This window comes from Genypterus blacodes, unplaced genomic scaffold (genome assembly GCF_046128005.1).
Source record: "Genypterus blacodes isolate CSIRO-AG114 ecotype Tasmania unplaced genomic scaffold, CSIRO-AGI_Gbla_v1 ptg000107l_1, whole genome shotgun sequence".
NCBI lineage: Eukaryota > Metazoa > Chordata > Actinopteri > Ophidiiformes > Ophidiidae > Genypterus > Genypterus blacodes.
The window spans coordinates 1940774-1967500 of NW_027466911.1; the positions used below are offsets into that span (position 1 = coordinate 1940774).

Here is a 26727-nt window from a genome sequence, read left to right on the forward strand (position 1 = left end):
ACCTGAGATTCAAAGGACAAACGCACCGCCTGATCCAAAGAGACAGAGAAGTTTGGAAGAGAAATTAAAATGGAGAAGCGTGACATCCTTGCCCCGCTGATCCAACTACATCAGAGGATTGAGATACAAAACATGAATAATTCCACATTTTAATTCCATGTGTTTCTCCTCAACACACTTATAAAATGTGTGTGTTCTCCCGGAGGAGCCCAGCGCTCCATCTGCTGCTGTTACATGATACCTTCCATTCTCCCCTATACCACAGTGTTTAAGGGCCCATTATCTTTCAGATATCGACCTTGAACGAGCCAATTCCCACAGAGCAGGTCTCACTGCATCTAATGAGGAATGAATTCGTTTCTTTGCTTTCATGAGTTCATTGCTTGTCCTCAAAAATGCAGCTCGTCTCTTTGAAGCTCGATTCCAAGCCTGTTTTCCCTCCACACACACACTCCATACGCTCACTTACAGGCTACACTTTATATTTAGAGAGTTTAATCTCAACGAGACCTTTATCTAGATGAATAACAATACATTTACATTCTCTGGAACATTTCAGCTCATGGGACATCAAAGCTCGTCACTCATAACTTTAGGATTAGTGACCTTCATGTTAACCCCCTCTGTCATCAGAACAATCACCGGAGAAGTTGTTAATCCGTTACAGAGTGACATACCAAAATGCCACTGAGCCTGAGGAACACATAATCCTCCATGAAACACTCAGTTTGCATGATGAGAGGAGTATCAGCCTCCTTCATCAGGGAGCCGCTCACTCTCGCTCTCGCTCTTGCTCTCTCTCTCTCTCTCGCTCTCGCTCTCGCTCTCGCTCTCGCTCTCTCTCTCTCTCTCTCTCTTTCTCTCTCTCTCTCTCTCTCTCTCTCTCTCTGTAGCTGGCTGCTGTGTGATGACAGATCTTTGTCTCTATGTGGCGAGTCAGTGTCTCCACATTGTCAAAAACCCATTTCCACTCTCATTCCTTCTTTTCAGCCACATCCTGTTGTGCCCCGGGCAGAGGCGCCGGTTTAACGCTGATATACGAGCGTATAGGACGGAGCAGAGCAGAGCAGAGCAGGTTTAGCTGGCTGACGTCAGACTGAGGAACGCTTCTCCTGCTAATAATACCTCCCTCATTCCCCTCCTCTCCTCTCCTCTCCTCTGCCTGATCTGGCTTTCTCTTTCCTCCTTCATTCCAGAGTCAGATCAAAGGTGAGCACAACAGCGAGTGCTCATATGTTGAAAGGAGGCTCTGATGAGATGCTACCCCCTCTTCCTCCTCCTCCTCCTCCTCCTCCTCCTCCTCTGCAAACTCTTCTTGGTGATGAGGATGCGAGTGAGTGCACTACAGCGCAGACAGACAGACAGACAGACAGACAGACAGAAATCACTTTATGCTTGAAGTTTGCATCAAAGCCACACTGCACTTCACCTAAATGACGCAGAATAAAAAGCTCTGCCTGCACACTGAGTGATTACCTGTTATTGTTTCAGGGAGTGCAGTCGGGGTTGAAGTTTCTTCTTTCATCTGATTGAGCTTGACCTGGAAAATAGGAAACATAGTGACAAAGATGCACCTTCAAAGAAAAAAGAATTTAGGGATAAACAGAGAAAGAAATGATAAAGTCATGGAAATGATTGACAGCAGATGAAATGATGATCTGGGGCAGGAAACAGTGAGACTTATTTAGATGACATCGTTCAGAATTACAGACATGCTGTAAGACCAATGCCTGCATTTGAAGGTAACACTTTTACTGTGAATAAAAATAATCAGATAGGGGTTTATAAATGAAAAAGAAATAAATAATGTTGACAGGAGATTAAAGGGTTGCCAAGGTAACAAGCACAGCTATCTAACACAATCGCTGAAATCAAGCATGAAGCTCTGTCACCAAAGGAATCCAGAAGGCAGAGAAGATTTATGCAGCCACACACACACGCACGCACACGCACACAATCAGTTTTTTTAAGAGGAATGATGACACAGAATCTATATGACGCATGAGTGTGTGAAGAAATGAAAACAGACAAACATCAGATCTGGCAGGAATACATAGAATAGAATAGAATAGCATAGAATAGACACACACACACACACACACACACACACACACACACTGCTGCTCACTGTTTATACGTCTGTTAACATCTGTTTAATTGACTAATTTGATTTATTTTAGTATCTTTAACTTGACTAGGAGGCAAATTTGACTGCATATTATCTGATTTATAATTATTATAATTGTGTTGTTGTTTTCCATTTTTTGTAAATAATGATCATTCCCCCTTTGGGAGATAATAGGGTAGAGAGAGAGGGAGAGGGGGGGGAGAGAGAGAGAGAGAGAGAGAGAGAGGGAGCGAGCGAAAGACAGAGCTAGAGAGAGAGAGAGCGAGAGAGAGAGAGTAAAAGTGAAACACTGCGAAGTAATGAAATACGGCGACAAACAACGTATACAATTCATCATCTTCATCCTCTTTATCATCGTCGTCATCAGATCATATCTCTAAATCTTAAGAAAAATATGTTAAAACAAAAAAAACACAAAAAACCAAACGTATTGTTATTGTCTATGAATGTTGTGTTGATAAAGTTGATTGAAAGCAATATGGCGGCGCGCGGTGGCGTCCTGATCCAGTGAGCCGGGTCACCACGCCGCGTTCCTAAAGCTCGATATGTCGCCGATCACATCGATTATTGATCCATCACCTCTGACAGCGTAACAGCGACGGGACCGCAGATCAAACGGTAAGTCGAGACAGAAGCGAGCCTGTGTAATGTTCATGTGCCGCTATGTAACCAACGTGTGTCTGCAGAGAAATGGAGGGTCAGGACAGAGGCATCATATAGATACTGTATGTAAACATGTCACCTCACGGAACATTGTCATGGTAACCCGGACCTTTGCTGTTTGTTGCGTTCGTCAATCAGGCGATCGATACTCAATAATGAATGATCTGTAGAGGCCTGAAGCTAGTCACGTGTTGTTGTTAGTAATCATACAAATGTGTGTAATACTACTATATAGATCACATGTGACACAGTGTCTGTTGTCAGAGGGGCATCAGTGTTTGACTCTGCAGGATGCTCTGGATTTGACCCTTAACCCTAAAGGTCAAAGTACCACACTGTCTGTATACGTCCAGCTCTGTTCATTCTGGAAACTCAGCATTGCATATAATACTTTGTGTCTTTCTGGGGAGCCACAGGAAAAAAATCAGCAACGTTTGCAGTGATTCAGTCACTCAAAGTATCATGTTTAGTTGAGCCCTCTGTGTGTGTGAGCAGTTTCAGACCTGCAGCTCTGTTTGTCAGACCAGTGGTTCTCAAACTGTATTACCAGCACCACCGGTGTTGCTTATAGTGGCCCCTGGTGGTACGCCAGCTGAAAACAAGACTGTCAAAATGTAGAGAATGTTTAGTTACAAAATGTGTTTCTTTCTGTGTTCATTGAGTGAAATTGTGTTGTAGTACAATTAAATGCAAAACCTCTATTGTACTGCAATGAACGTCATGGAGGCAAATACATCCCAATGTGCTTGAATCTGGCACAAATCCCAGTAGCTTTCTGCTGTCCTGTCATCATAGTGTTATTCCCTCATGTTCACAATAGGAGAATGTCACAACCCTGTGAGTTCCGTCCGTGTTTACAGTTGAACTTCATCCTGATCTGCAGTTCAGTCAGATGATGGGAGTTGTGGCTGCATGGACGCACGGCCTGTTGGCTTGGTGCTGCTTAGAGGCTTTGGTTTGGACTTGGATCAAAGATTGTAGATAATACTGAAAGAGCAAGTATCATTATGTTTACAATGTTTATCACCATAAATATCAATATGGATTATGGTTCAATATTTACACAGATATATTTGACAAAAGCTGGTGAGCTCTGTGACTATAATGACTAAACATTGATTTTTACACTTAGAAGAGTTATTACTTGACAATAACATGCAACATTTGAACAAAAACACAATTAAAATAACAGAAATCAGAGAAATGTAAATCCACCCTCTGTGACCCATTGCTCCCTGATCTAAAGTGGAGACGCTCTCTTCTCCCTGCTGCACTGCCAGCAGTGCCAATCGTGAAATACCACAAATATTGATTGAAAGAACGGGTCAATTACTACAGGAGGCACCCAAACGGATGATCCCAGTCACCATAGAAACATTTTCTCAGTCTCTTGCCTCAGCCCACTCACACGCGTCGCCAGAGATGCACACAACCTTGAGTCCTCTGCTGTCTCAGTCTCAGCCTGAGGGAGGACTGACGGGATGCTTCGGCTGAGGCCTGGAGAGAATTCGGTTACAAACGCATCCCCACAAGTAGGCGGGCGACGAAGACGAGAGCTTCGCCTCTGGCTCGGTTGCTAACACGCGTTGGGCAGAGTTATTTCGGGGAAACCTTTGAGACATCGGCCAGCGAGTCGCTCCAGGCCGGTCGCTGTCGTCTCATTAGAGTCTGATTAGAGAACTAATTATTTCCTTAACCACCTTTCATATTTAATTCAATTTCTTAGACTGACCTTATTTCCTGTGTTATCTCAGCGGGGGTCCCGTGTATTGAGCTCTGCACTCCGGCCCTTCAGTAGTCATAGCGATCCTGTACACTCACTGTCTGAGATCCAGATGAATCACTGCAGTGGAAATCATTACTTGACAGGTCAGTTTAGCAGCGGTTGTCTTCTGCAGCCAAGCAGGTAGAGATTGCACAGCTATCTTCCGTTACCTTGGAAACTGTATGTATACTGTGTGTGTGTGTGTGTGTGTGTGTGTGTGTGTGTGTGTGTGTGTGTGTGTGTGTGTGTGTGTGTGTGTGTGTGTGTGTGTGTGTGTGTGTGTGTGTGTGTGTGTGTGTGTGTGTGTGTGTGTGTGTGTGTGTGTGTGTGTGTGTGGATTTGGGTCAACTTGTTTGCCTTATGTGAAGTTGAAATGCCTGTCTGACCTACATTAGAAGATAGAAACGCTTAGAATCAAATGGATGCTAGCTTTTCCCTTAAACCCGCCTGTGGTCTCATACATAAGAGGGTCTGATTTGTTAACATCCTGTCATATGGCCTCAGTTGCTCATGGTTACCGTTGCTGGAAGCAGAGATATCAGTGACTAACTGTGAATCAGTTGATTGAAAATATCTCTGTGAGATGTGAGGAGGCAGCAGCAGCAGCAGCTTCATCAGGAACAGCCTGTCCACAGCCTCACAGAGACATCATCACATCGTCCTTCATAAGCCTCTTCATCTCCAACAAATCATACATGTGTGTGTGATGAGTTGCAAAGAGTGCAGGTGTGACGAGTCACATTGAGAGTGGAGCATATCCACCTGCCTATTACCATCTGGTGAGGGCTGGATTTCCCTATCTTGCAATGTTGAAGCATTTTAAATGCGTCGGAACCTGTTTTCCTGCACGTTATACCATTTAAGGACCAAATTATACTCTGTGTGTTCCAGGGTATTGTGGCAATTAACAACTTGTTGCTTTCTTCCAGAGGAGACGCTTGTAGAATCGATGCAAATCCCTCTTCCAGCTGCTCATGAGGATCATGGTGCTCCAGATGCTCTGCTTTATACTTTCTGACACCCTGAGGCTCGCTGATGCACCAAAAATACAGCAAAATCAATGTCTGTTAATTGTTAGTTAAGATAAGAAATCCAGTATTCCAGTGACCTTTCCAAGCAGCGACTCACCCGCATGTTCATCTGCCTGCATACTAATAGTGTTTGGCCTTTTGCTCTGTGACAGAACCATGCAGATGTCAGTGAGACGGCTGGCTCTGTGTCCGCTGGGTGCAGCCCGATGTGGTCTCCTCAGGCCCGGTCCCCGCCCTCTGGCCTCCGCAGCACGCACCCTGTTCAGCCAGACAGGGGTATGGGAGACGGACTATGGACCAGAGACCCGCCGCAGGGTGGAGAAATGGTGGCACTCACGAATCATGGACCAGTGGAGGAAAGATGCCCTTACAGAGGTGAGATAGTCTCATGAATTAACTGCATTAACTGACTTTCACTCGATGGCACTGTGCCCATGGCGACGTCACACAGTCAAGAGACTGTAGCTTCACTACAAGGACGGTTATGCTGGATTGACAATAAGATGCAGCCGCATTTACATCGCCAACCTAGGCCCTATTGTCCATGTTAGAACTATTTTTCAAACCCCTCCCACATGGTACAATCCAGTCCAACCCAATATAATAAAAACAACTTTTGTAAAGCTTATTAAATACACGTTTTGTTAAAATGAGAGATATTGGTTTGGACTAGAAACATAGTTGAATGTTGTCCGATTCAGTGTGACAACAACGGAAATTACAGCCATAATGATTCATATTCCACTCCATTGTAATGCGCTTGACTAATCAGACTTTTTACTCACTCACTCACTCTGTCACTCACTCACTCACTCACTCACTCACTCACTCACTCACTCTGTCACTCACTCACTCTGTCACTCACTCACTCACTCACTCTGTCACTCACTCACTCTGTCACTCACTCACTCACTCACTCACTCACTCACTCACTCACTCACTCACTCACTCACTCACTACCTCACTCACTCACTCACTCACTCACTCACTCACTCTGTCACTCACTCACTCTGTCACTCACTCACTCACTCACTCACTCACTCACTCACTCACTCACTCACTCACTCACTCACTCACTCACTACCTCACTCACTCACTCACTCAGTCTCTTTGCCTCAGTTCATGTATTTTAAGCACTCGTATTTTCTTAATTAATCAATTAACCTCCTCTAGATCATTAAGCATCCTTCCAAATTACCCCCATAGCTATTATTGACACTGGCTTGCAGCTCCTGCCTGAGCCGGAGCTGAGGCTGATTACGCGGCCTAATAGCCTGATCATGCGTCTGACTGCGGCAGGCTGACAGTGATTAACTACGACCATGACAGCCTGGATCCTAATTAATTTACTGAAAAATTCATGACTCAAGTTTCCTGTAATCATGCATGTCTGGTTGTAACCCTGTTCGTCCCGCGTTGCTGTGGTAACGCTGTTGTGACTGTAAACCATCCATAATCATCCCTGCCAGAGTTCAGATTCTGACACTCTAATCAGACAATGTTAGAGCCTGGTAATACAGCAGAAGTCGCTGCTCTCGCTCCGCCGGGATGAGTTATTATTGCTGTCGCGACCTCATCAGGTTAATGCAGTAACTTTCTCTGGAGCCTTTTGGTTTAGATCATGACCCAACTGACAGCAGAGGAATAAAGGTTTTATTCTTTCAGGATTAAATGTGGGCATCTCCTCCTCTCCCCGCTGCTCAGCCTCAAACAACTCAAGTAAACTCTGTCCCGTTCTGTAGATCTGTACAAATCTCTGTTATTTTAAGGTTTTATGACGATGTAATGGTTCTATGATGTCTTCCTCATCCTGAGAATTTCCTACACATTATTAAACCACCCGTTCCTTTCCTCAGGACTCCCAGAAGAAGAAGTTCTACGTCCTCTCCATGTTCCCGTACCCGTCCGGGCGCCTGCACATGGGCCACGTGCGCGTCTACACCATCAGTGACACCATCGGCCACTTCCAGAGAATGAGAGGACACCAGGTACGTCTCCTCCGCCCCCTCCCCTCCCCATTACCTTATTTGGAACTCAAAAACATCTCACACATCATCACAGTCCGCTTCCATTCATCGTCTATGGAGAAATGCCAGATCTCTTTCAAACTAAAGGCTTATTTATAATTTGAAGAGAGTGATTCTGTTTATGTTGGTAGTCAGTTTGACATCAAGAGCACAAAAGCAATCATTTGTTTTATGATTTATGTCACAAAAAAGAAAGAAATCAGTCTAAAAGCAGTCTGATTGGAGGAAAATGCCTCATGTTAACTCTATAATCACGTGTTGTCTCTTGACTCTCCTCTCCGGATTTTGCCTCAAATTGGCTGCACAGGTAAAATCTATATTCTCAATCACGCTGATCTGTGCTGTGGTGGGAGTCCAAGCCGTGGAATCGATGTTCACTAAACTGTGGGTGACATTGAAGCTTTGTGACTGCTGTCTGTACCACACACTCCTCACACACTGCTTCCTCATCCTCCTCCTCCTCCTCCTCCTCCTCCTCCTCCTCCTCTCCTCGCTGTGCTGATAGCTTAATGGACCTTGACACACTTGGCGTTGTGCAGAAACATCAGGATCTCCATCACGTTAGCAAACCCATCACATTAAACTGCTCTCCTCTCTCACGTGTTCACTTGAAATGAAGTAAATAAACAGCTGAACATGTGCCGGCGTGACATCAGGTGTGTGTGTGTGTGTGTGTGTGTGTGTGTGTGTGTGTGTGTGTGTGTGTGTGTGTGTGTGTGTGTGTGTGTGTGTGTGTGTGTGTGTGTGTGTGTGTGTGTGTGTGTGTGTGTGTGTGTGTGTGTGTGTGTGTGTGTGTGGCAGCAGCTTTGTGCCCACACTGCGTCTCCTTACCTGCAGAGACACTCTCCAGCTGCATCTGTCGGGTTTCTCTCTCCTGACAGAAACATGGATTCACATGACTGGCAACTTCCTTTCTGCCCGAGAGTTTAACTTCACCGCAGCATCTGTCAGAGAGACGGCGCCGCTCCGCTGTATGCACACACTCTATTCGCTAGTTAATTAAAGAAGGTGCACGTTGCCTGTGTTCACATCCGGTACATCTTTTGAATTATAACTCGCCTGTTTTCTACCCAGACTCCCATGTTTGTATATTTCTCCAGGGCTGTGAGCTAAATGTCATCCACGTCACTGCGTCGCTTCCTATGACTTGATTGACGATGTGCATCTCTCTTAATCATCGTTCATCAGTGTTCGTATTTGGTAGTTTGCAGCTTGAAAGGGAAACTAGATGAACACGTATCCTCACGTTACGACTTAACCCGACCCCCAAAAAGACAGGATTTAGTTTTTATCGTAACTTCACAATGTGCAGATTTTGATTTTGTAAATTTATGTGCAAATCCAACTTTTACTTGTGAGGTTAGAGAGGTTTTTAAAAGTCTCATCCAGTGTGGAGCAGCCAGGTAAAGCTTTACAAGGTTACCCCAGGGAGGGACTTTATCTGGTTAAGGACAGTAGCCATCCTCCATCCGCTGCCACAGAGCGTCTAGCTGGGCCGTGTGGACGGACACGTGCACGCAGCACTTTTACATCTCCCTTCACAAAGCCGTCCCTGCAGCTTGCGTGTCCTCCTTGTCCACAAAGCGAGGAGCCTGGACTTGGCGGAGGCGTGTATATGTCATCGTGTTTGACAGGCTGCCACTCATGAAGTCATCCTGCACCTCGACCGGCTCCGGCTCCAGCTCCCCGCTCGCACAGTCGTCTTGTCACTCATGCTGTGAAATTCTATGACAACGGGGGTTTGGAAGGAGCTCCTGTGAAAAACAGGACGAGTCCTCGCGTCTGTGTGTGTGTGTGTGTGGACATGAGAAAGACTTGAATTGTGGTTATTATCAGTGGAATGATAAACCTCCTCTGCCTCTGCCTCTCTCTTTGAACTTCTCAGAATTAAGCTTGCTAACGGGGCTGTCCATCACAGCCGCTGCCCATAGCAACAGCTCCTCTCTCTTCTCTGGCTGTAACGCTTTAAGGCCGAGTGAACATCCTGGTGCCGTCTCCGTCCTAATGAGCCGCCTGTTTTTCCTCCTTTGTTGTTTACGTGGACTATCTCTGTCCGCTGCTTTGCTCTCTTTGTGCCTGTATTCCTCCAGAGTAGTCTGATCACTTAGCCTAATACCATCCAGTACTCGGCTTTACAAATGAGCTCCTGGCAGTTACCAAGGATACCAGTTCGCCTGATACATCAGACCCATTGGAGTCGGCACGGCGATCCTCTCCAGTACCCCCACTTCCTCGTCGATCTGCTTCTCCTCTACTTTGCTCACGCATTCCACTTCTCTGCCCTCTTGTCGTTTATCTCTCAGGGAGACGAACGACACGAACCGAGGAGACGAGAGAAGAAGAGATATGAGATGTGAAAGAGACGACAATTTATGCAGAGTATATGTATATTTAGACGTTATAGATTAGTGTGCTGGAGCGTTTGAGGCCTGATTTCAGTTGGTATACATACATAAATCACATGTGCACAGTGTTTAGGTTTGTGGAAGGGAAATTTGTTCTTGCTGTCACTGTTTGCCTCCATGTTGTGGTCTTGTTGTGCCTCATTCATTCACGTACCTGGTGGATCAATCAAACAAACCTCAAGCGCTTGTTGATGGTTCAAACTTATAGGATCTGTTACACTCTCAAGATGCTGCAAATACGTAATAAGTCTAAGAGTGTGTATGTTGTCGTGTAACGCTGGTCTCATCAGTTGGTCGTTTCTATCCACAGGTGTTAAACCCAATGGGCTGGGACGCTTTTGGACTTCCAGCGGAGAATGCGGCCATTGAAAGAGGTCTGGACCCAGAGGAGTGGACCAAAAGGTGCATGAAGTGACATCATCATCATCCACATTGACACACACTCTCCGTCTCTCTCTAATGTCCCGCGTCTGTCCCGTCTCCTCAGTAATGTAGAGTCCATGCGGGAGCAGCTGGACAGCCTGAGTCTTTGCTTTAACTGGGACCGGGTGAGTAACTGGGAGAACAGAGCAGTATGACATCATGCTTCAGGGGTTTGAGGGCGTTCGGTCTTGTGCGTCTGCTTAACTTCTTACTTCATGGACCTGACTCACTCACCCCTGTTTTGTTTCATCACAGGAAGTGACCACATCTCGTCCAGATTATTATAAATGGACGCAGTATCTGTTTGTCAAGCTCTTTGAAGCAGGACTAGCATATCAGAAAGAGGTAGGACGGCCAAAGACCAAAGAGGCAGCTGAGCTATTGGAACAAAATGATCACTTCCTTTCATTTCAACACTGTGTGTGTGTGTGTTGTCCAGGCTGTGGTGAACTGGGACCCTGTGGACCAAACGGTGCTGGCTGATGAGCAGGTGGATGAACATGGTCGCTCCTGGAGATCTGGTGCTGTGGTGGAACAGAAGCTGCTCAGACAGTGGTTCATTAAGACCACTAACTATGGCAAGGTGTGTTTCTGTGTGTGTGTGTGTGTGTGTGTGTTTGTGTGAGTCCTGTAAGTCCCACAAGCGTGTGTGTGTGTATGTCAGCGGCTTCACGCAGGCCACAGCTCTCTGCGGTCCCCACTGATGTCATCCGTGGATGACACTTCAGTAGCAGCAGCTGCAGCTCTGCCTCTCTGGCTCTGACTCTGCAATCAGACCCCTGGAGACGTCATTGCCAGTCTGATGTCTCCAAGCCGAGCGGAGACAGACAGGCTGATTCAGGGTAATACCAGCAGCCACCTGCCTGCCCGCCCGCCTGCCTGCCTGGCTGGCTGATGAGAAGCCTTCACTTTCTCTGCTGATGAGAACAGGCCCACTCTGAGGGTGGAATTACCCCCTCTGGACTTATTGAGATTTATGTGTCGCCCATGGGAACAGGCTTATGCATTAAACATGCAGCGTACATACATGTGCGCTGATAGATCTCCAGGCAAACACACTGCGGAGAAACAAGAGAAACAAAGCAGTATGTTTGTCTACAAGCGGGTTTGGAAAGAAGAAGAAGCCTGCAGTGATTTCTGCGTACATATTTCCCTTGTGTACCCTATGTTGGTGTGTGTATATACATGTATGTTTCTGATAGTGCAGCTACAAAAAAACGCCATCTTGGCTTTGAGCGATTCACCCAATGGAAGCTTTATAAACAAACCAGTATGGAAACATTCATACAGGGTTTAATCTAAGAGTAATGAAATCACTCTTAAAAGTTCTAATATAACTTGGTTGGTTGGCACAATATAAACTACTTGGTGTTCACTTATTACAAATATGCAAACATAATCCCTAAGTGATGCTTATTCCTGCCAAGTTTTGTTTTTTGGATGGAAGTCTCTGTGCTTCATCCAATTTTAGCAGTAACGCCGCGGTCGCACACGCCCGTCCATGTCAGGAGTGTGAGTGGAGGCAGAGGCGGCCGACTGCGACAATGTGTTCCTGCATTTCTCATATTTTTTTTCCTGATGAATAGAGCTGTGGGAAGGAAGGAAAGAAGGAAGAGGAAGGTGTCAAGAAAAGAAGTGAGAGAGACAGATGGAGAGAAGGGAAGACGGCGTCAAAAACCCCGAGTGTTGTAAATCAAAGTGTCTGTAATTGGACTGTGATTTGTTTCACTGTGTGTTTGTGGACTTTGAATGCACAAACATGCGAGTGTGTGTGTCAGGGCACATTAACAAACGCAAAGTGTTTATTCAGGGTTCATCAGTTTAGCTATCAGGTTGCAGTTTGTGCCTCAGATGTCTCACTGTGATTACAAAGGTGTGTTTAGATGCAGGACGTGCTGAATGCTAAATGAGCGTACGGTCGTAGAGTTTTCAATTTCATGCATAATCACACATGTTGCTCTCGTGTGTGTGTGTGTGTGTGTGTGTGTGTGTGTGTGTGTGTGTGTGTGTGTGTGTGTGTGTGTGTGTGTGTGTGTGTGTGTGTGTGTGTGTGTGTGTGTGTGTGTGTGTGTGTGTGTGTGTGTGTGTGTGTGTGTGTGTGTGTGTGTGTGTGTGTGTGTGTTGTCTGATCTGTCAGAAGCATAAGCAACGTCCCTTCCTACCATGTTATTCTCATAAGCTTTTATTTGTTGTCATGGAGACTGCACTTTGGTGTAGATCTCTCAGGCTCCATTGCTAAACCATGTTTCCTTTTCATGGAATGTAGAAGTGCTAACTGGCTGTAAAGTCAGTGTATCCTTGTCGACGTCGCACTCCTGCTCTCTTTTGCGCCGTCGTCCTTGCCTTGCTTGCGACCCTCAGACACACTGACACAAATTCAGAGAGATTTACGTCTCTTGTCTCGTGTTCGCGTTGCTCTGGTGCGGGCGTTGCACACTCAGAGGTTACCTTACAGGCGCCGGGGCTAATAGATTGTGACAGACTGAAAGGGAAATTGAGGGACTTATAACATCTCGGGCTTCGGCCCAGCTGTGGCTTTTTTGGCCTCTGCCTCGTTGATATGCATAGCTTCTTTTAATCTGAATAACTGTTGTTGTGTGTGAGTGTGAGTGTGTGTGAGAGAGAGAGAGGAAGAGGGTGAGCGCTTTGTACATGATTGCTTTGTGATTTCAAGGAAAGTAGGCCGAGTGGAGGTCAGGATTTTTGAAAATCCCACACTGTCTGCATAATGTGACCTGGCCTCCGCCGCTGCTTTGTCAAAATAAATTGGCTCGGCTTTAAAAGAGCCAAACTGAGTTGGAGCCCATTTCATTATGCGAGGAGGCAGATATGCACTCATGCTACCTGTTTGCCCCTCAAATCTGATCTTTTCCACAGCAGAGTAAGGAATGATTGGCCCTCTCTAAGCCTGGGCAAAGTACTGAAGCTGTATCTCATTAGTGTTGCATTTGTCTGTGTCTCCGTCCTGCAGTCCCTCCAGGACGCCCTGGTGGACATTCCTGAGTGGTACGGGGTCAAAGCCATGCAGGCAAACTGGATTGGAGACTGCACCGGCTGCTACTTTGATTACAGCCTCAAGGTCAGTCAAGGTTTCCTTTACCTCAGCTCACGTTTTCATTTTACCTCCTTCAGCCTGTCAATCTCTATGTCTATGTCTTCCTTTCTCTGTCTTCCTCTCTCTGTCTCCCTACCTTTCTCTGTCTCCCTCTCTCTCTCTCTCTCTCTCTTTCTCTCCCTGTCTATCTCTCACTCAGTCTGTCGCTCTCTCACTTACTCACTTACTCACTCACTCACTCACTCACTCACTCACTCACTCACTCACTCACTCACTCACTTCCTCTCTCTCTCTATCTTGCTCTCTCTGTCTCTCTGTCTCTCTCTCTATCGCTGTCTACCTCTCGCTCTTCCTCTCATTCACTCACACTCTCTCTCTCTCTCTCTCTCTCTCTCGCTCTCTCTCCCTCCCCTCCTCGCTCTCTCTGTAGCAAACACTGATTGCTTGCTTTGCTGTCAGCTTTTCTCCTTTATTTCTATATTTCTAGTGCAATCATCCACCAAATCAGGGGAGTCTTGACTTGTGGTGTTTTCACATTCATCTGCAAGAGGCACTTAACCCAAACAGATGTCAGGAATGTGTTTCTGTTGTGTTTCACTCCTTCTCAGAGACGTATAGACAACATCCCCAGTCTCACACGGCCCTCTGACGGCTCCCTGCTCCTTCATTATACAGTTCAGAAAAATTATTGCTTAAGTCAGCCCCGTTAATTAAAAACATCTTAATATTTTTAGATTAGAGGGAGTGTGTGGGTGGGAGTTCCTTATTAATCACAGATAAGCCTGACAAAATGCATAATTAAAACTAAAACCAGATTATTTAGTTGCAAGGAAGGTATGTCTTCTATATTAGATTTGAACATCTCTATTGTCAGGGGAGCACTTCGCAGAATTATCCCTCAGTGGGATCATTATCTTTTTACAAATGCTTAACATGACGTCTACTTAGAGGGAACGCTTCTATTAATCATCACTGCATCGCCGTAAATGTGTCACCTTCACATCATTACAGGATCAAAGACATTCAAGCTTTAGTGTTTGTTAAAGTGCTACTTACAAGATCACTATAATGGCTTGAATTCCATAAAGGGTTTATCGATTTTGTAAGTAGCGTCTCTGGATATGCCTTTGATTCCTCCAGAACGCCGACGTAATGAGGAGATCTGGAGAAATGTCCTTTAATGGGGCCATCAGCAGGTGTAATTTAGGCCTCGTATTGATCCGGTCTGGCGGATTCAGATTGATGCAGGCCAGGGGTCACGGCTGAGTCAGAGCATGTTCGGTCTTGGCAGATGTATGTGTGTGTATTATGTAGCAGGAGAATAATGAATCGATTATCAAATTAGTTTTATGTGCATTGATTTAGTGATTTCAGAACTAAAATCTTTCAGTTCCATTTTCACGTGGCTGCAGGATGATTCCCTCATGTGTGTGTGTGTGTGTGTGTGTGTATAACTCCAGGTTAACGGTGAGGACACAGGGGAGACCCTGGCGGCCTACAGCTCGTCCCCGGAGACGGTGTTTGGGGCGGCTTATCTGGCCGTCCTGCCCTCCCACAGGCTGCTGCACGGGAGCAGCTCTGTGCGCGCCGCCCTGGAGAGAGCCTTTGAGCCAGGCAGGGGTGAGCGCCTCGCTATCGCATGTCATCGCCGTTCAGCATTTCATAAAGGCTGAAAGATCAAGAGTCTCTGCTCTTTGTTTAGCCATATGTAATAAGTAGAGGATCATAAACGTGTGTCTCACTTAGATACACCTTTATGCATGTAAATATGTTTATTAACCACATATCCTCAGAGAGTGTGTGTGTGTGTGTGTGTGTGTGTGTGTGTGTGTGTGTGTGTGTGTGTGTGTGTGTGTGTGTGTGTGTGTGTGTGTGTGTGTGTGTGTGTGTGTGTGTGTGTGTGTGTGTGTGTGTGTGTGTGTGTGTGTGTGTGTGTGTGTGTGTGTGTGTGTGTGTAATAATTGGGATTCCCTGGAGTTCCTCTGTGTCCCTGTGGTGAATGATTGTTGATAATGAGCTACCAGGGTTCCTCTGCTCTCCAGACTCCCTCACTGAGGTCACAGCTCGCAATCTGTTCACCGGCCAAGAGGTCCCCGTGGTCATCTCACACAAGGAGGCGTTCCATGAGTATCTGGACACTGTGATCGGTCAGTTATTGGTGTGTGTGTATATGTGCAGATGCAATTTGCCCTTTCCTCCGAGTCCAGCGATGAGAGGAATCCAGCTAAAACCATTCAAACCCTCTGCCAACCATAAATGAGAAGCTTTACATGAAGATACTGTTTTTGATTTGAAGGTAATTGAGATGTTTGGGGAAGAAAAGGTGGTGTTGTTCTCACAGTCGCTGCAGGTGAAACCCAAGAGGTAGTTAAGGATTAGGCACATCACAACATGCTGAACAGCCCCACAGGACCCCCCCGCCCCCTCGCCCCCCATCCCCCGTGTCTAGGCGTGTTGTTGTGTGTGTGTGTGTGTGTATGTGTGTGTGTTTTCTTCGTTGCACTCTGTCTTCATGTTCTGCTCGTCTGGTCCCGGTGCCTGGCAGGCGTCCCAGACTGCAGCGAGGAGGATCTGTCAGTGGCCTCGGCTCTCGGCCTGAGTTGGACCTCTGTGCTGCAGGAGCAGGAAGACGGGACGCAGACGCTGATCAACTCTGAAGAGGTCTGCGCTGCTGATTAAGCACACAGCTGATAATATGACATAGGAGATCTTACTGAGTGGTTTTCTGTTGAAGTTACGTCTGCACTCGGTCGCTGACTTTGTGTTAGTTGTAAGTGATATTTTGCTTTCATTGAACTTCCTAGTGCCTCAGGATCCATTGTGGCGTGTAAATTCCATATTTGTGTGATATAGGAGATCTATTCAAAGACACACAGACACGATAAGTAAACGTGAGGTGAAAGCAAGATGGAGTGTGGATGTATTTCCACCCCTGAATCATTACATTTTCACTTTACTTTAACTGTGCTTTTCTGTAGAGAGTTCAATAGCCCAGCCCAGTCGTCCCTCACAGCCTTCGTCCCCTGGTCTTTGTGCAGTTCACAGGCCTCACCAGAGAGGAGGCCGTCCACTCCGTTACCCAGAAGGCCAGAGAGAAGAAGGTGGGAGGCCACCTGACCAGCTCCAAGCTCAGGGACTGGTTGATATCCAGACAGCGGTACTGGGGCACACCCATCCCAGTGGTGCACTGCGGGTCGTGCGGGCCAGTCTCAGTTCCTGAGGAGGAGTTACCAGTGACTCTGCCAAAGCTGCCGTCTCTGAAAGGAAAGGGGGCTTCACCTCTGGAGGCCGCTCATGATTGGGTCAACTGCAGATGTCCCAGGTGAGAAGCGTGTGATGTATCTGTGTCTGAAGAAAGGGAGCTCTGCATTCTGGAGGAGAATTACTGAGATAATCGGAAAGTATAGGATTTCAAAAAAGAATGTATATGTGTATGTTAACCCAAATCAATAATATAATATACTGTAGGTACTCATCTATCTAGTTCCAATGGTGTCGGCAAGTCATATGTTTTATTCAGAAGTAATACAGAAATGTACAGGAAGCTCCAGTACGTATCCATGGAGAGGAAATGAAGCATGTTGATGCAGATGAGACGACTCATTAGTCATCAGTGACTAACAGGAGATCTGCCATGTTAATGGAACATAAGACGGGACGCAGGTCGGTCATGATTTGTGTGTAATTACTTGTTTAAGTATTGGTGTATAGGTGTGTATTATTGGTTAACAACATTCCAGCTCCTTAATAATGTTCGTTTCAGCTCAAAGTCATCACCCTGAACTATGACCTGCTGAAGTGTAAACACAACACTACACACAGCTGCAGGATGACAGTGTGTAGCTGCAGCAGCATCCCTGCAGCTCATTACCTGAGTGCAGCTTCACATCTTCTGCTGAGAGACACACTGAGAGACGTGACAGTGTTTGTGCTTAGACTGAGTCTCAGGCAGCTTAGTCACTGCATGGCACAGCCACAGATGATGCTCATGTATATTTCATATATTTTCTAAGAACATGCAGAAATAGCACTCATTATTTCTTTTGAAGCAGCAGCATGTAAGACTGTGGAATAGATGGAATTGCATAGACAATCAAGCTGATCAAGTTAGTATGAGAATGTTTACAGGAGAGAGGGAATGAGTTGTCTGTTTGAATGAGCGTCTTCCATTGAGGTTGAGATTCCCCTAGTGGTCAATAGTGGTATTAAAGGAGATCCCAACATGAGGAGGCGCTAGAGACACGATATAGGTCAAATAAATTTATAGATTCCTGTCATAATAAATGATTATTTTCCTTTTAATCGCAGTCGTGGCTCCAAACTGTTAGGTTGGCTGAGACGATCCGGGTCTGGATAGTTTGCATTTGCATTTGCATTTACATTTATTCACTTGGCAGACGCTTTCATCCAAGGCGCTTTCATCCCTTCCAGAATAACACTTATCTCGTCAAAGAACAATGTCAACAGGATGCCTTGAATTGGGATCACATGTAATTACGTCGCCTGTGTGTCAGCCAAAAGGCGCCGCACACTTTCATCCCTTCACACCAGGAAATTGACTGCTGAAGTTCCCTCGAGCAACACATGGAGTAGCCGTGTGGCGTCGGCGTCGGGGGGCAGACTTCTTCTTCCTCACACTTTTTATTTCTCAGGGAGCGTCTTTGTGTTTTGTTTCCTACTGCGCGGCGAAATTAGTGAGCTGTCGGTTTGGCTGAGAGAGTTGACAGCTTTACACGAACATGCAGCATTGAGAGCCACGCCGAGCATTGTGTGATTAATACATTTGTTCTGATGGGGGTTATGTAATGAGTGGCGTCTGTGGCAGCGGCTGCATGAGAGGATGGTGGAGGCTACAGGAGCCAGCTGTGCCACGAAAAAGAGAGGGAGGGAGAGGGAGAGGGAGAGACGCACACACTCAGGAAATACACAAACACACACACACTCTGGTACACAGGCGTAATCATAAACACACTCCACTCAGCAGAATGGCAGCCAATCATCTGTGTGTGTGTGTGTGTGTGTGTGTGTGTGTGTGTGTGTGTGTGTGTGTGTGTGTGTGTGTGTGTGTGTGTGTGTGTGTGTGTGTGTGTGTGTGTGTGTGTGTGTGTGTGTGTGTGTGTGTGTGTGTGTGTGTGTGTGTGTGTGTGTGTGTGTGTGTGTGTGTGTGTGTGTGTGTGTGTGTGTGTGTGGAGCAGAATGACCGTTCAGCTTTTGTCTCGAGAGTCCCGAGCCGACGTGGGGATTCCTCCCTGAATGAGACTAATCACCGTTATGGCTCCATGTTGATTAAAACAATGGCCCACTCACACGCAGATGGCACCAGTCATCAGATTGTGTTCAGTCATTTCCACAGAGCTGCGATCGTTCCTCCCATCAGTGAAGATTGATGGCTGTAATGGCAGAAACGCCGTTATCGCCTCTCTTCTTCGTCGTCTCCACTTCGTTTTTAAGTGTCGGTGGGAATTTGTTCTCGTCACTCCCCGACCATGTCCAATTAGAGTTTGAGTGGAACATAGAGGGGGATTGTGATGAGAGATGGGCAGCAGAGATGGAGTTTTGGCCGTCCTTGAGGAAGTCATTTCCTGTGTGCTCATCTCGTCTCCAGCCCTCTGTAACACTGTAAATTGGCTGCCAACTGAGTCCTGCTGCAGCTTAGTGCGGCCGCGGATTCACAGGTGAAAGCGTAAGACCTCATTGTTAGCAGATACACACACACACACACACACCTTACCTGCTGTTGATGTTAGGGGTGTTTGTGTGTTTGTGTGTGTGTGTGTGTGTGTGTGTGTGTGTGTGTGGGGGTGTGTGTGTGTGTGTGGGTGTGTGTGTGTGTGTGTGTGTGTGTGGGTGTGTGTGTGTGTGTGTGTGTGTGTGTGTGTGTGTGTGTGTGTGTGTGTGTCTCAGTTCCAGCCGTTGGTCAAATGAACACAATCTTGCCTCTGATTGGCCGACCCAGAGTGAGAGAGACAGTGAGGTGTGTTGTGTATTAATAACTCATTAGTTATTCATCGTTATTAATGCTCCATTTTCAGGCTTTTCCATTTTTGGTCTTCTTCTAGCTTTGTTACACAGCTGAGTTATGAAATAACACCTGGCTTCCAAATATTAACCTTGCTACACCATTGCCTTGTTGCTAGGCAACCTTATTCTCACAACCTTATTATAGACTGGCATGGTAGGTGGTCGATGGTGGGGGATTTAAAGAAAGTGGTTTGGCCTCCTAGAGTGTGAGTGTATGAGTTAGAGTGTGTGTTCTTTAGGCAGCATGGGTGTGTGGAAGTGTGTGACAAGTGGAAGTAAAGAGACAAAACACAGATATCCCATCAGGTCCAGGGAACGGTGAATGCTCTGTTGCACGTAGCAAATCTCCGAGCTGCACATGTGTTTGTCTTTCTGGGACGCTGACTTTAACTCTGAAGAGACTCATTATGAAGCAGGAGGCAGAATCTCTTACTGTGCCATCAAACACTGTTAATCTGATCAAACAACATTCTCTCAAAGCTCTCTACCTCCATGCGTGTGTGTGTGTGTGGCTGTCCTCTCTTCCACCGTGACAGTGATCAAAGCACATTTGCATTGCGTAATAAATGCTGTTTGGCTGGGCTATAAAGGAGCACAAGGTGGCGTTTCCAACACAAACACATAATCATGTGTTAGTCCTGCCAGTTTGTTCCCTGTTAGCAGCGCCGGTTAGTCAGGGCACAGGAACAGCACTCTGCTGCCAGTCTGGCTTCAGCTGTGCTCCTCTTTAGGGATGTGACCTCCACAGGCTGATGGAGCCAGCGACACACACACGCACAGGCACACGCACACACACACAATCTCAAATCTTAACACATGACCAGCTTGCTTCTCAAACCTCCTCCCCAGCCTGAATGTGTCAGCTGGCTGCCTCAGACATTCACAGACTGAGACTTTGCTTATATTCGATCTATAAGGTAAATACGTTTCAGGTTCTGCTTCCTCCTTATTGTTGTGCCTGTATTTTCCACGAAACATTCTGTTAAGTCTAGTTTGGGCTCTGGATTTGTTCTCACTCTGTGTTCTTTCTGCCCAGACCGAGCTGAGAAACTGTACCTTTGTGTTTTCTGCTCCCTCTGATTGGAACAAGACGCACTGTGTTTCTAAAATTGATCCTTTGCTCTCTCTCTGTGTTTCTTAAATCTCTGCAAAAGGACTTTGAGAGGCAGAACTGAGGTTGCCACTGTTTTTGTTTACTTGAGTCTCATTCAATGTGATGGTTTCTTTGTTGTTATTGTTGGTTATTGTTCCTCATTTCTTGTCTTGACATTCTCTCTCTCTCTGCCTCTCTCTGCCTCTGTCTCCCTCTCTCTCTTTCTCTCTGCCTCTCTCTCTCCCTCTCCCCTCTACAGATGTAAGGGTCCAGCCAGGAGGGAGACGGACACCATGGACACATTTGTGGACTCAGCCTGGTATTACTTAAGATACACAGACCCTCACAACACAGACAGGTACGATGGAGTTCATGCCGTCGGTTTGTTTGCTGTTTATTCCGAAAAAGAACAAACTGACTTTCCTGCAGCTTGTAGTCATGATGGACATAACAGTTTGGTGCCTGTTGACCTGATGGTGGTGCTGTAACTCCCATTGTAATGTTTTGGCCTCTAACCTCTGATCCCGGTCGACTCTGTAACCAGTTCAGAGTCCTAACTGGACGACTGTTGGGCCTTGGCGCTCTCACACTGCTGCCCTATTTTTCTTTGCCTGTCCCGTCTCACATGAGGCAGATTTTAGCACAAATTGTACAGCTCGTGCTCCCGCAGCGCGCGCTCGGCTGGAACTGGAATAAAGAGGACTAAGAATTACGCAAGCTTCTCCAGCAGTGGGTGGATAACTGTTTTTCTATTTTTAAAGGATTAAAAACATAATTAACTCGTGAATCGGGGCTACGTGAATAACATGGGACCTCCATTCCCCTGTTGCCTCACGCATCGCCGCGCGCTCGCAAAGTTATACAATACTTAAGAGTTTCAGACATGCTACACACACACACACACACACACACACACACACACACACACACACACACACACACACACACACTTACCTAGCGATACATTCCCTGCCAATACAGATTATGGAGCCCTGGCTGTCACCTGCTGGGATGGGGGGGCAGCGCTCTGAGCTTGACAAAAGAGATTCATTTCCCAGTGCCCCTGACTTTGCTGAAAAGCTGCTTTTAAAAAAGAGGAGGGGGGGAGGAAGAGGAGGAGGAGGGGTGGGGGTTCTTCACCACATCACTTTTCTTAGTGGAACAGATTATGTGTCACAGAAAAAGCAATTACACTATTTGTGCATCTCAGTTGGCCTGCTGAGTCATGTACACACATGTGTGTGCAGGGGGGGGATAGGGAACAAGACCTAGAGATGGGAAGTTGGGCTTAATGGAGGTGTGTGTGTGTACACGTGTGTGTGCCGCCTGGCCTGATTCCGGCAAACAGGCTGGATTATTTTAAGCCCTTTGAGTTGATAACTTTGCGTAGTTCAATTATCCCCAGACACCATCAGGGAGGTGTGTGTGTGTGTGTGTGTGTGTGTGTGTGTGTGTGTGTGTGTGTGTGTGTGTGTGTGTTGTGTGTGTGTGTGTGTGTGTGTGTGTGTGGTGTGTGTGTGTGTGTGTGTGTGTGTGTGTGTGTGTGTGTGTGTGTGTGTGTGTGTGGAGGTGACACGCAGAGATAGCGGTCGTTCCTAAAAGGCATCATTAGGCCCAATCTCTGCCTCTGCTGACCAACGTGCTGCTGCCAGCGTTCACACACAGCATTCACACACAGCTGCACTGTGGAAATCCAAAAACAGCTCTGTGTTTTTCTCTCCGCGAGTGTTTACTCAATAAAATGAGCCTTTTTTTTATTGCAAACTGAGTCGAGAGGAAATCTTCCTGGTCTGACCTGTGAGTGCACATAACTGTTGTGTAATTGCTTTATTTTCTGCTGGCTGGCTGGCTGGCTGGCTGGCTGGCTGGCTGGCTGGCTGGCTGGCTGGCTGGCTGGCTGGCTGGCTGGCTGGCTGGCTGTGAGAGAGAGAGAGAGAGAGAGAGAGAGAGAGAGAGAGAGAGAGAGAGAGAGAGAGAGAGAGAGAGAGAGAGAGAGAGAGAGAGAGAGAGAGAGAGAGAGAGAGAGAGAGAGGAGAGAGAGAGAGAGAGAGAGAGAGAGAGAGAGAGAGAGAGAGAGAGAGAGAGAGAGAGAGAGAGAGAGAGAGAGAGAGAGAGAGAGAGAGAGAGAGAGAGAGAGAGAGAGAGAGAGAGAGAGAGAGAGAGAGAGAGAGAAGAGAGAGAGAGAAAATAAGGACGTTTCTGTAACTTCCCTAGATTGCTCTGTGCCTGGACAGTTCTGTGTCAGAGACAGTCTGCCCCCTAGAGGGCGTGTGTGAGCATGACCAACCAAACACAAACAATCAGTGCCACCTTAACTGATTTGCAGTTTCTATTTCTGACTGAGGTAAGGCCACGGTGATTGCACATATATCTGTTACTCTCAACCTCTCATGCCTGTTCTTGTAGAGAAATGATCCCTTTTCTACATTACAGCTGAAAACTCTTCTTCTTCTTCTTGTTCCTTGATAATGTATCGAAACATGGATCCTCCCAGTGCTGGACTGGTCTCATCCTCCCTGAACTGTCTTCTTCCTCTGCAGGCCGTTTGAGCGCCACCTAGCGGATCACTGGCTGCCTGTGGACGTGTACATTGGAGGGAAGGAGCACGCCATCATGCACCTGTACTACGCTCGCTTCATGTGTCACTTCTGCAGAGACCAGGGTCTCGTGGCTCACAGGTAGAGAAGAAAGATGTCTCTAACGCTGTCGCTGTGCATGAGTCTGTTCATGTTCATTCACACTGAGTGTGTCCATCAGGGAGCCTTTCAAGAAGCTGCTGGTCCAGGGTCTCATCAAGGGCCAGACGTTCAAACTGGCAGACACTGGCCAGTACGTCAAAAGAGAAGAAGTAGACTTCACAGGTACACACCACCTGAATCTACAGTGTGTTTGGCAATGTAGCACCTGATTAACTGACCGACTGAGGCCAGGATGCTTTAGTCTGATCCACCTGGAGTCAAGTTAGTTGATGAGCCCAAACCAGCATCACTCCACTGGATCCAAATGATAGTAACCATCTCTCTGTAATAACATGCCACACTCTGGTCTGATCACCAGGTAAGAAGCCGGTGGCAGTGGGCGGTGGCCACCTTGAAGTGACCTGGGAGAAGATGAGCAAGTCTAAACTCAATGGGCTGGACCCCCAAGAGGTGTTGCAGCAGTACGGAGTGGACACGGTCCGGCTTTACATCCTCTACACCGCACCGCCCGAGCAGGACATCCTGTGGAACGCCAAGAGTGAGCCGAGACGTTTCCGCAAAAAAGCTTCTCGTTTCAGATAGATAACTGCTCCTACAGTGGGTTTAGCTCTGTGAATGTGTGTGTGTGTCTCCTCTTAGCCGATGCCCTTGCCGGGGTGTTGCGGTGGCAGTCTCGGGTGTGGCAGCTGGTCAGCAAGTTGCGGATGGCCCGGCAGCTGGGGGACGTCCCTAACCCCTCACTGCTGCAGAACAAGGAACTGGCAGAGACCAAGAAGATCTGGAGTAACAAGAACTACGCTATAGATCAGGTAGCCTAGCTCCACTGTGCTCTCGCTGCGGGAGCTACATTTACATTCATACATGTACTAGTTCTCATTCTGATCCCTGATTGAAAACATATTGTGCCACTCTGTGACGGCTTGGATGTAAAAGTGGATTTTCTTTAACAGATATTGAGCCGTAGCATCTTTTCTGACCAGTAGGTGTCAGTAACGGTAACCCATGCTCAAGATAGTGGATCGTAAATGTAAATAATAGTAAATGTTTGTCGTTCAATAAGATATTTGCTGCTTATTTGTCCGTTTGCTTCTGTCGCTCTGCAGTTTAATCTGACGTCTCTCTTAGTTATCATTTCTGGTTTGTATTTTTAGTTTGCGTCTGAGAAGCATCTCCTGTCCTTCAGCGGTTTCACAATGCAATTCATAATTAGATGACATTGGTCACGAGGCACCATATGGTCCAAGGTAATGCGCTGCTCATTATACGCTGACCTGAGTTCCAGCCCTTCCATCCAGTGCATCCATCGTAACCTGAAACCCCCAGAGCAAAGAACAGGAGATGGAGGGGATGGAAATTGATTTTAAATCCACTCACTCCCCCTTTCACACTTTATAAATAGCCTCCTTTCACTGCCACGTTTGATTCTCTGCCCCACGTCCAGGCTGACTGCTTTTAAAGGACCTCAGGCTGTCTGTGCCTAAGCCCCTAAAGCTGAGGCCGTCCTTTGATCCGCCACAGAAAAGCCTCCGCCATCCACCTTCCCCCTCCAGGAGGCTGAGAGGTGGAATGTTGACGTGCGTCGACGCTGTGTGTGTGTTCAGTTAGGACGCGGTGATGATAACAGGGAGCAGATTGCTCTCCTGGACATGTCAGTGTTTTCCTAATAATTCATCAGAGCCAGACAGGCTGACTTTGAAAAAAAAAAAAAAAAAAGAAGTTCCACGCCACAGACTTCCTGTCAGGAAACACACATTTGTTCCGCGAGGGCAGCAGAGCACAAAACGCAGCATAAACACACACTTCTACCAACTCAAACGTCTCAACTGTTTCTGGTGTCTTTCTCAGGTCACGGCTTACTTCACAGAGGACTTAGTCTTCAACGCAGCCATCTCTCGTCTGATGGGACTCACCAATACACTGAGTGTGAGTAAGGCAAGAGCGCTGCCTCAAAATAAACACACACCACATTATGTCATTGCTTACTGTGGGCTCTGAAAATCACCGTTTTTAACTCTGTGTGTCTGTGTGTGTGCGTGTGCGTGTGTGTGTGTGTTTTCTCTCTCTCTCAGGCTGCCACTACCAGGGTGTTGCAGCACAGTGTGGAGTTTGAAGAAGCTCTGGCTGCTATGGTTCTGATGGCAGCACCTATGGCTCCTCATCTGGCCTCTGAGCTGTGGGCAGGTGGGTGTGGATTCATTCAATACACACACTCGCACATCACACACACACACACACACACACACACACACTTGATCGGAGTTGCATCAAAATGGACCTGAACTGAGATGAAAGTAGAGATTGATGTATGAAGTATGAAGCCGGTGTTCCTACTTCTTCCTCTACGAGCCAAATGCATTCAGCTGAAAAGTCTCTGTGTCCTTCAGGGCTGTGAGCTCCTAGTGTGGAGTATAAAGGTCGTTTGGAGTTAGATGTTGGTTTGGTGGCAGTGTGCCGTCGCTCTGCCCTGGAGGACATCCCCTTATTGTCCAAGACACACGTACACAACACGCACAGCTGAGAGGAGAAGGGTTCAGCAGAGGGAAATCCTCCAGCTGATAGCCTCAGTCAGAGAGCGTGTGTGTGTGTGTCTCTGCTGCACTTGGTCGCAGCTAATGTTGTGCTTTTCACTTTTTTCCACACACACACGCTGCAGAATAGAGGAAGTTCACATCCTTCCCTTGTGCATCCAGTGGGATGTTTAACCCTTCCAGTCTCAGCTTTCAATAACAACTTCTTTTTAATGCATCGAGAAAATGAGGTTTGCACAAGAAATGTCTCATTATGGATGAATTCAGGTTGCTGCTGGCGATGACACGTTTCATCTGATTCTGTCCCTAAGAAAGTAACACAAACATAAATAATTTGGTGTGTAATTTATTCCAAAATGCATCTGAATGTTGTGTTTCTCACCTGTGAAGTCAGAATATCTGAGGCAGAGAGAGTTCAGTTTGTGAGGGAAACAAGATGCTGTCAAATAAATAGAACTTTTCTTCTCAACATCGAAGACAAATTGGAGACGATGCGAGCGGAAAGTTCTCCGCAGATTTTCCGTCCTGCTCTTATTAAAAGACAACCAGTCTAATTCTATTCTGCTCTGTTTTCACACCATATTCTTTCCGCCCTCGCTTGGCTCCATTTGGACTCTCTATGCTAAACTAAATTAGGCAAATGAGTGACTCAGCAAAGGTGCTGAGACGTCCTCACTCTCAGTTTTGCTCTCCTGTTTGCCTCTCAGGTCTCTGCACGGTTCCAAACCCCCTCAGCCCCCTGCTCATGAAGGGGGGCGATGTGCTGCAGCAGTCCTGGCCCACTGTGGACCCCGAGTACCTGCAGGTGCCAGACTTAGTGGAGCTGTCTGTGCGGGTAAAGACACACCGACACACCGACACGCCACGGTCTATGTCTCTCTCTGTGTCT

At 46.8% G+C, this 26727-nt stretch overlaps 1 protein-coding gene across 1 annotated transcript in view; it reads left to right on the forward strand.

Moving 5' to 3' along the window:
• Nucleotides 1-2607: 2607 nt before the first annotated feature.
• lars2 (leucyl-tRNA synthetase 2, mitochondrial) overlaps nt 2608-26727 on the forward strand; it is a 26798-nt gene continuing 2678 nt past the window's right edge. Inside the window, exons 1-20 of the mRNA XM_076160845.1 lie at nt 2608-2746; nt 5740-5962; nt 7444-7575; nt 10330-10421; nt 10507-10567; nt 10698-10787; nt 10882-11025; nt 13414-13521; nt 14958-15117; nt 15540-15644; nt 16043-16158; nt 16536-16819; nt 20871-20969; nt 23152-23289; nt 23369-23472; nt 23669-23848; nt 23950-24119; nt 25156-25233; nt 25380-25491; nt 26546-26673. Of these exons, the coding sequence (XP_076016960.1) occupies nt 5744-5962; nt 7444-7575; nt 10330-10421; nt 10507-10567; nt 10698-10787; nt 10882-11025; nt 13414-13521; nt 14958-15117; nt 15540-15644; nt 16043-16158; nt 16536-16819; nt 20871-20969; nt 23152-23289; nt 23369-23472; nt 23669-23848; nt 23950-24119; nt 25156-25233; nt 25380-25491; nt 26546-26673 (2520 nt within the window). The 5' untranslated portion in view covers nt 2608-2746; nt 5740-5743. The remainder of the gene's footprint in view (nt 2747-5739; nt 5963-7443; nt 7576-10329; nt 10422-10506; nt 10568-10697; nt 10788-10881; nt 11026-13413; nt 13522-14957; nt 15118-15539; nt 15645-16042; nt 16159-16535; nt 16820-20870; nt 20970-23151; nt 23290-23368; nt 23473-23668; nt 23849-23949; nt 24120-25155; nt 25234-25379; nt 25492-26545; nt 26674-26727) is intronic.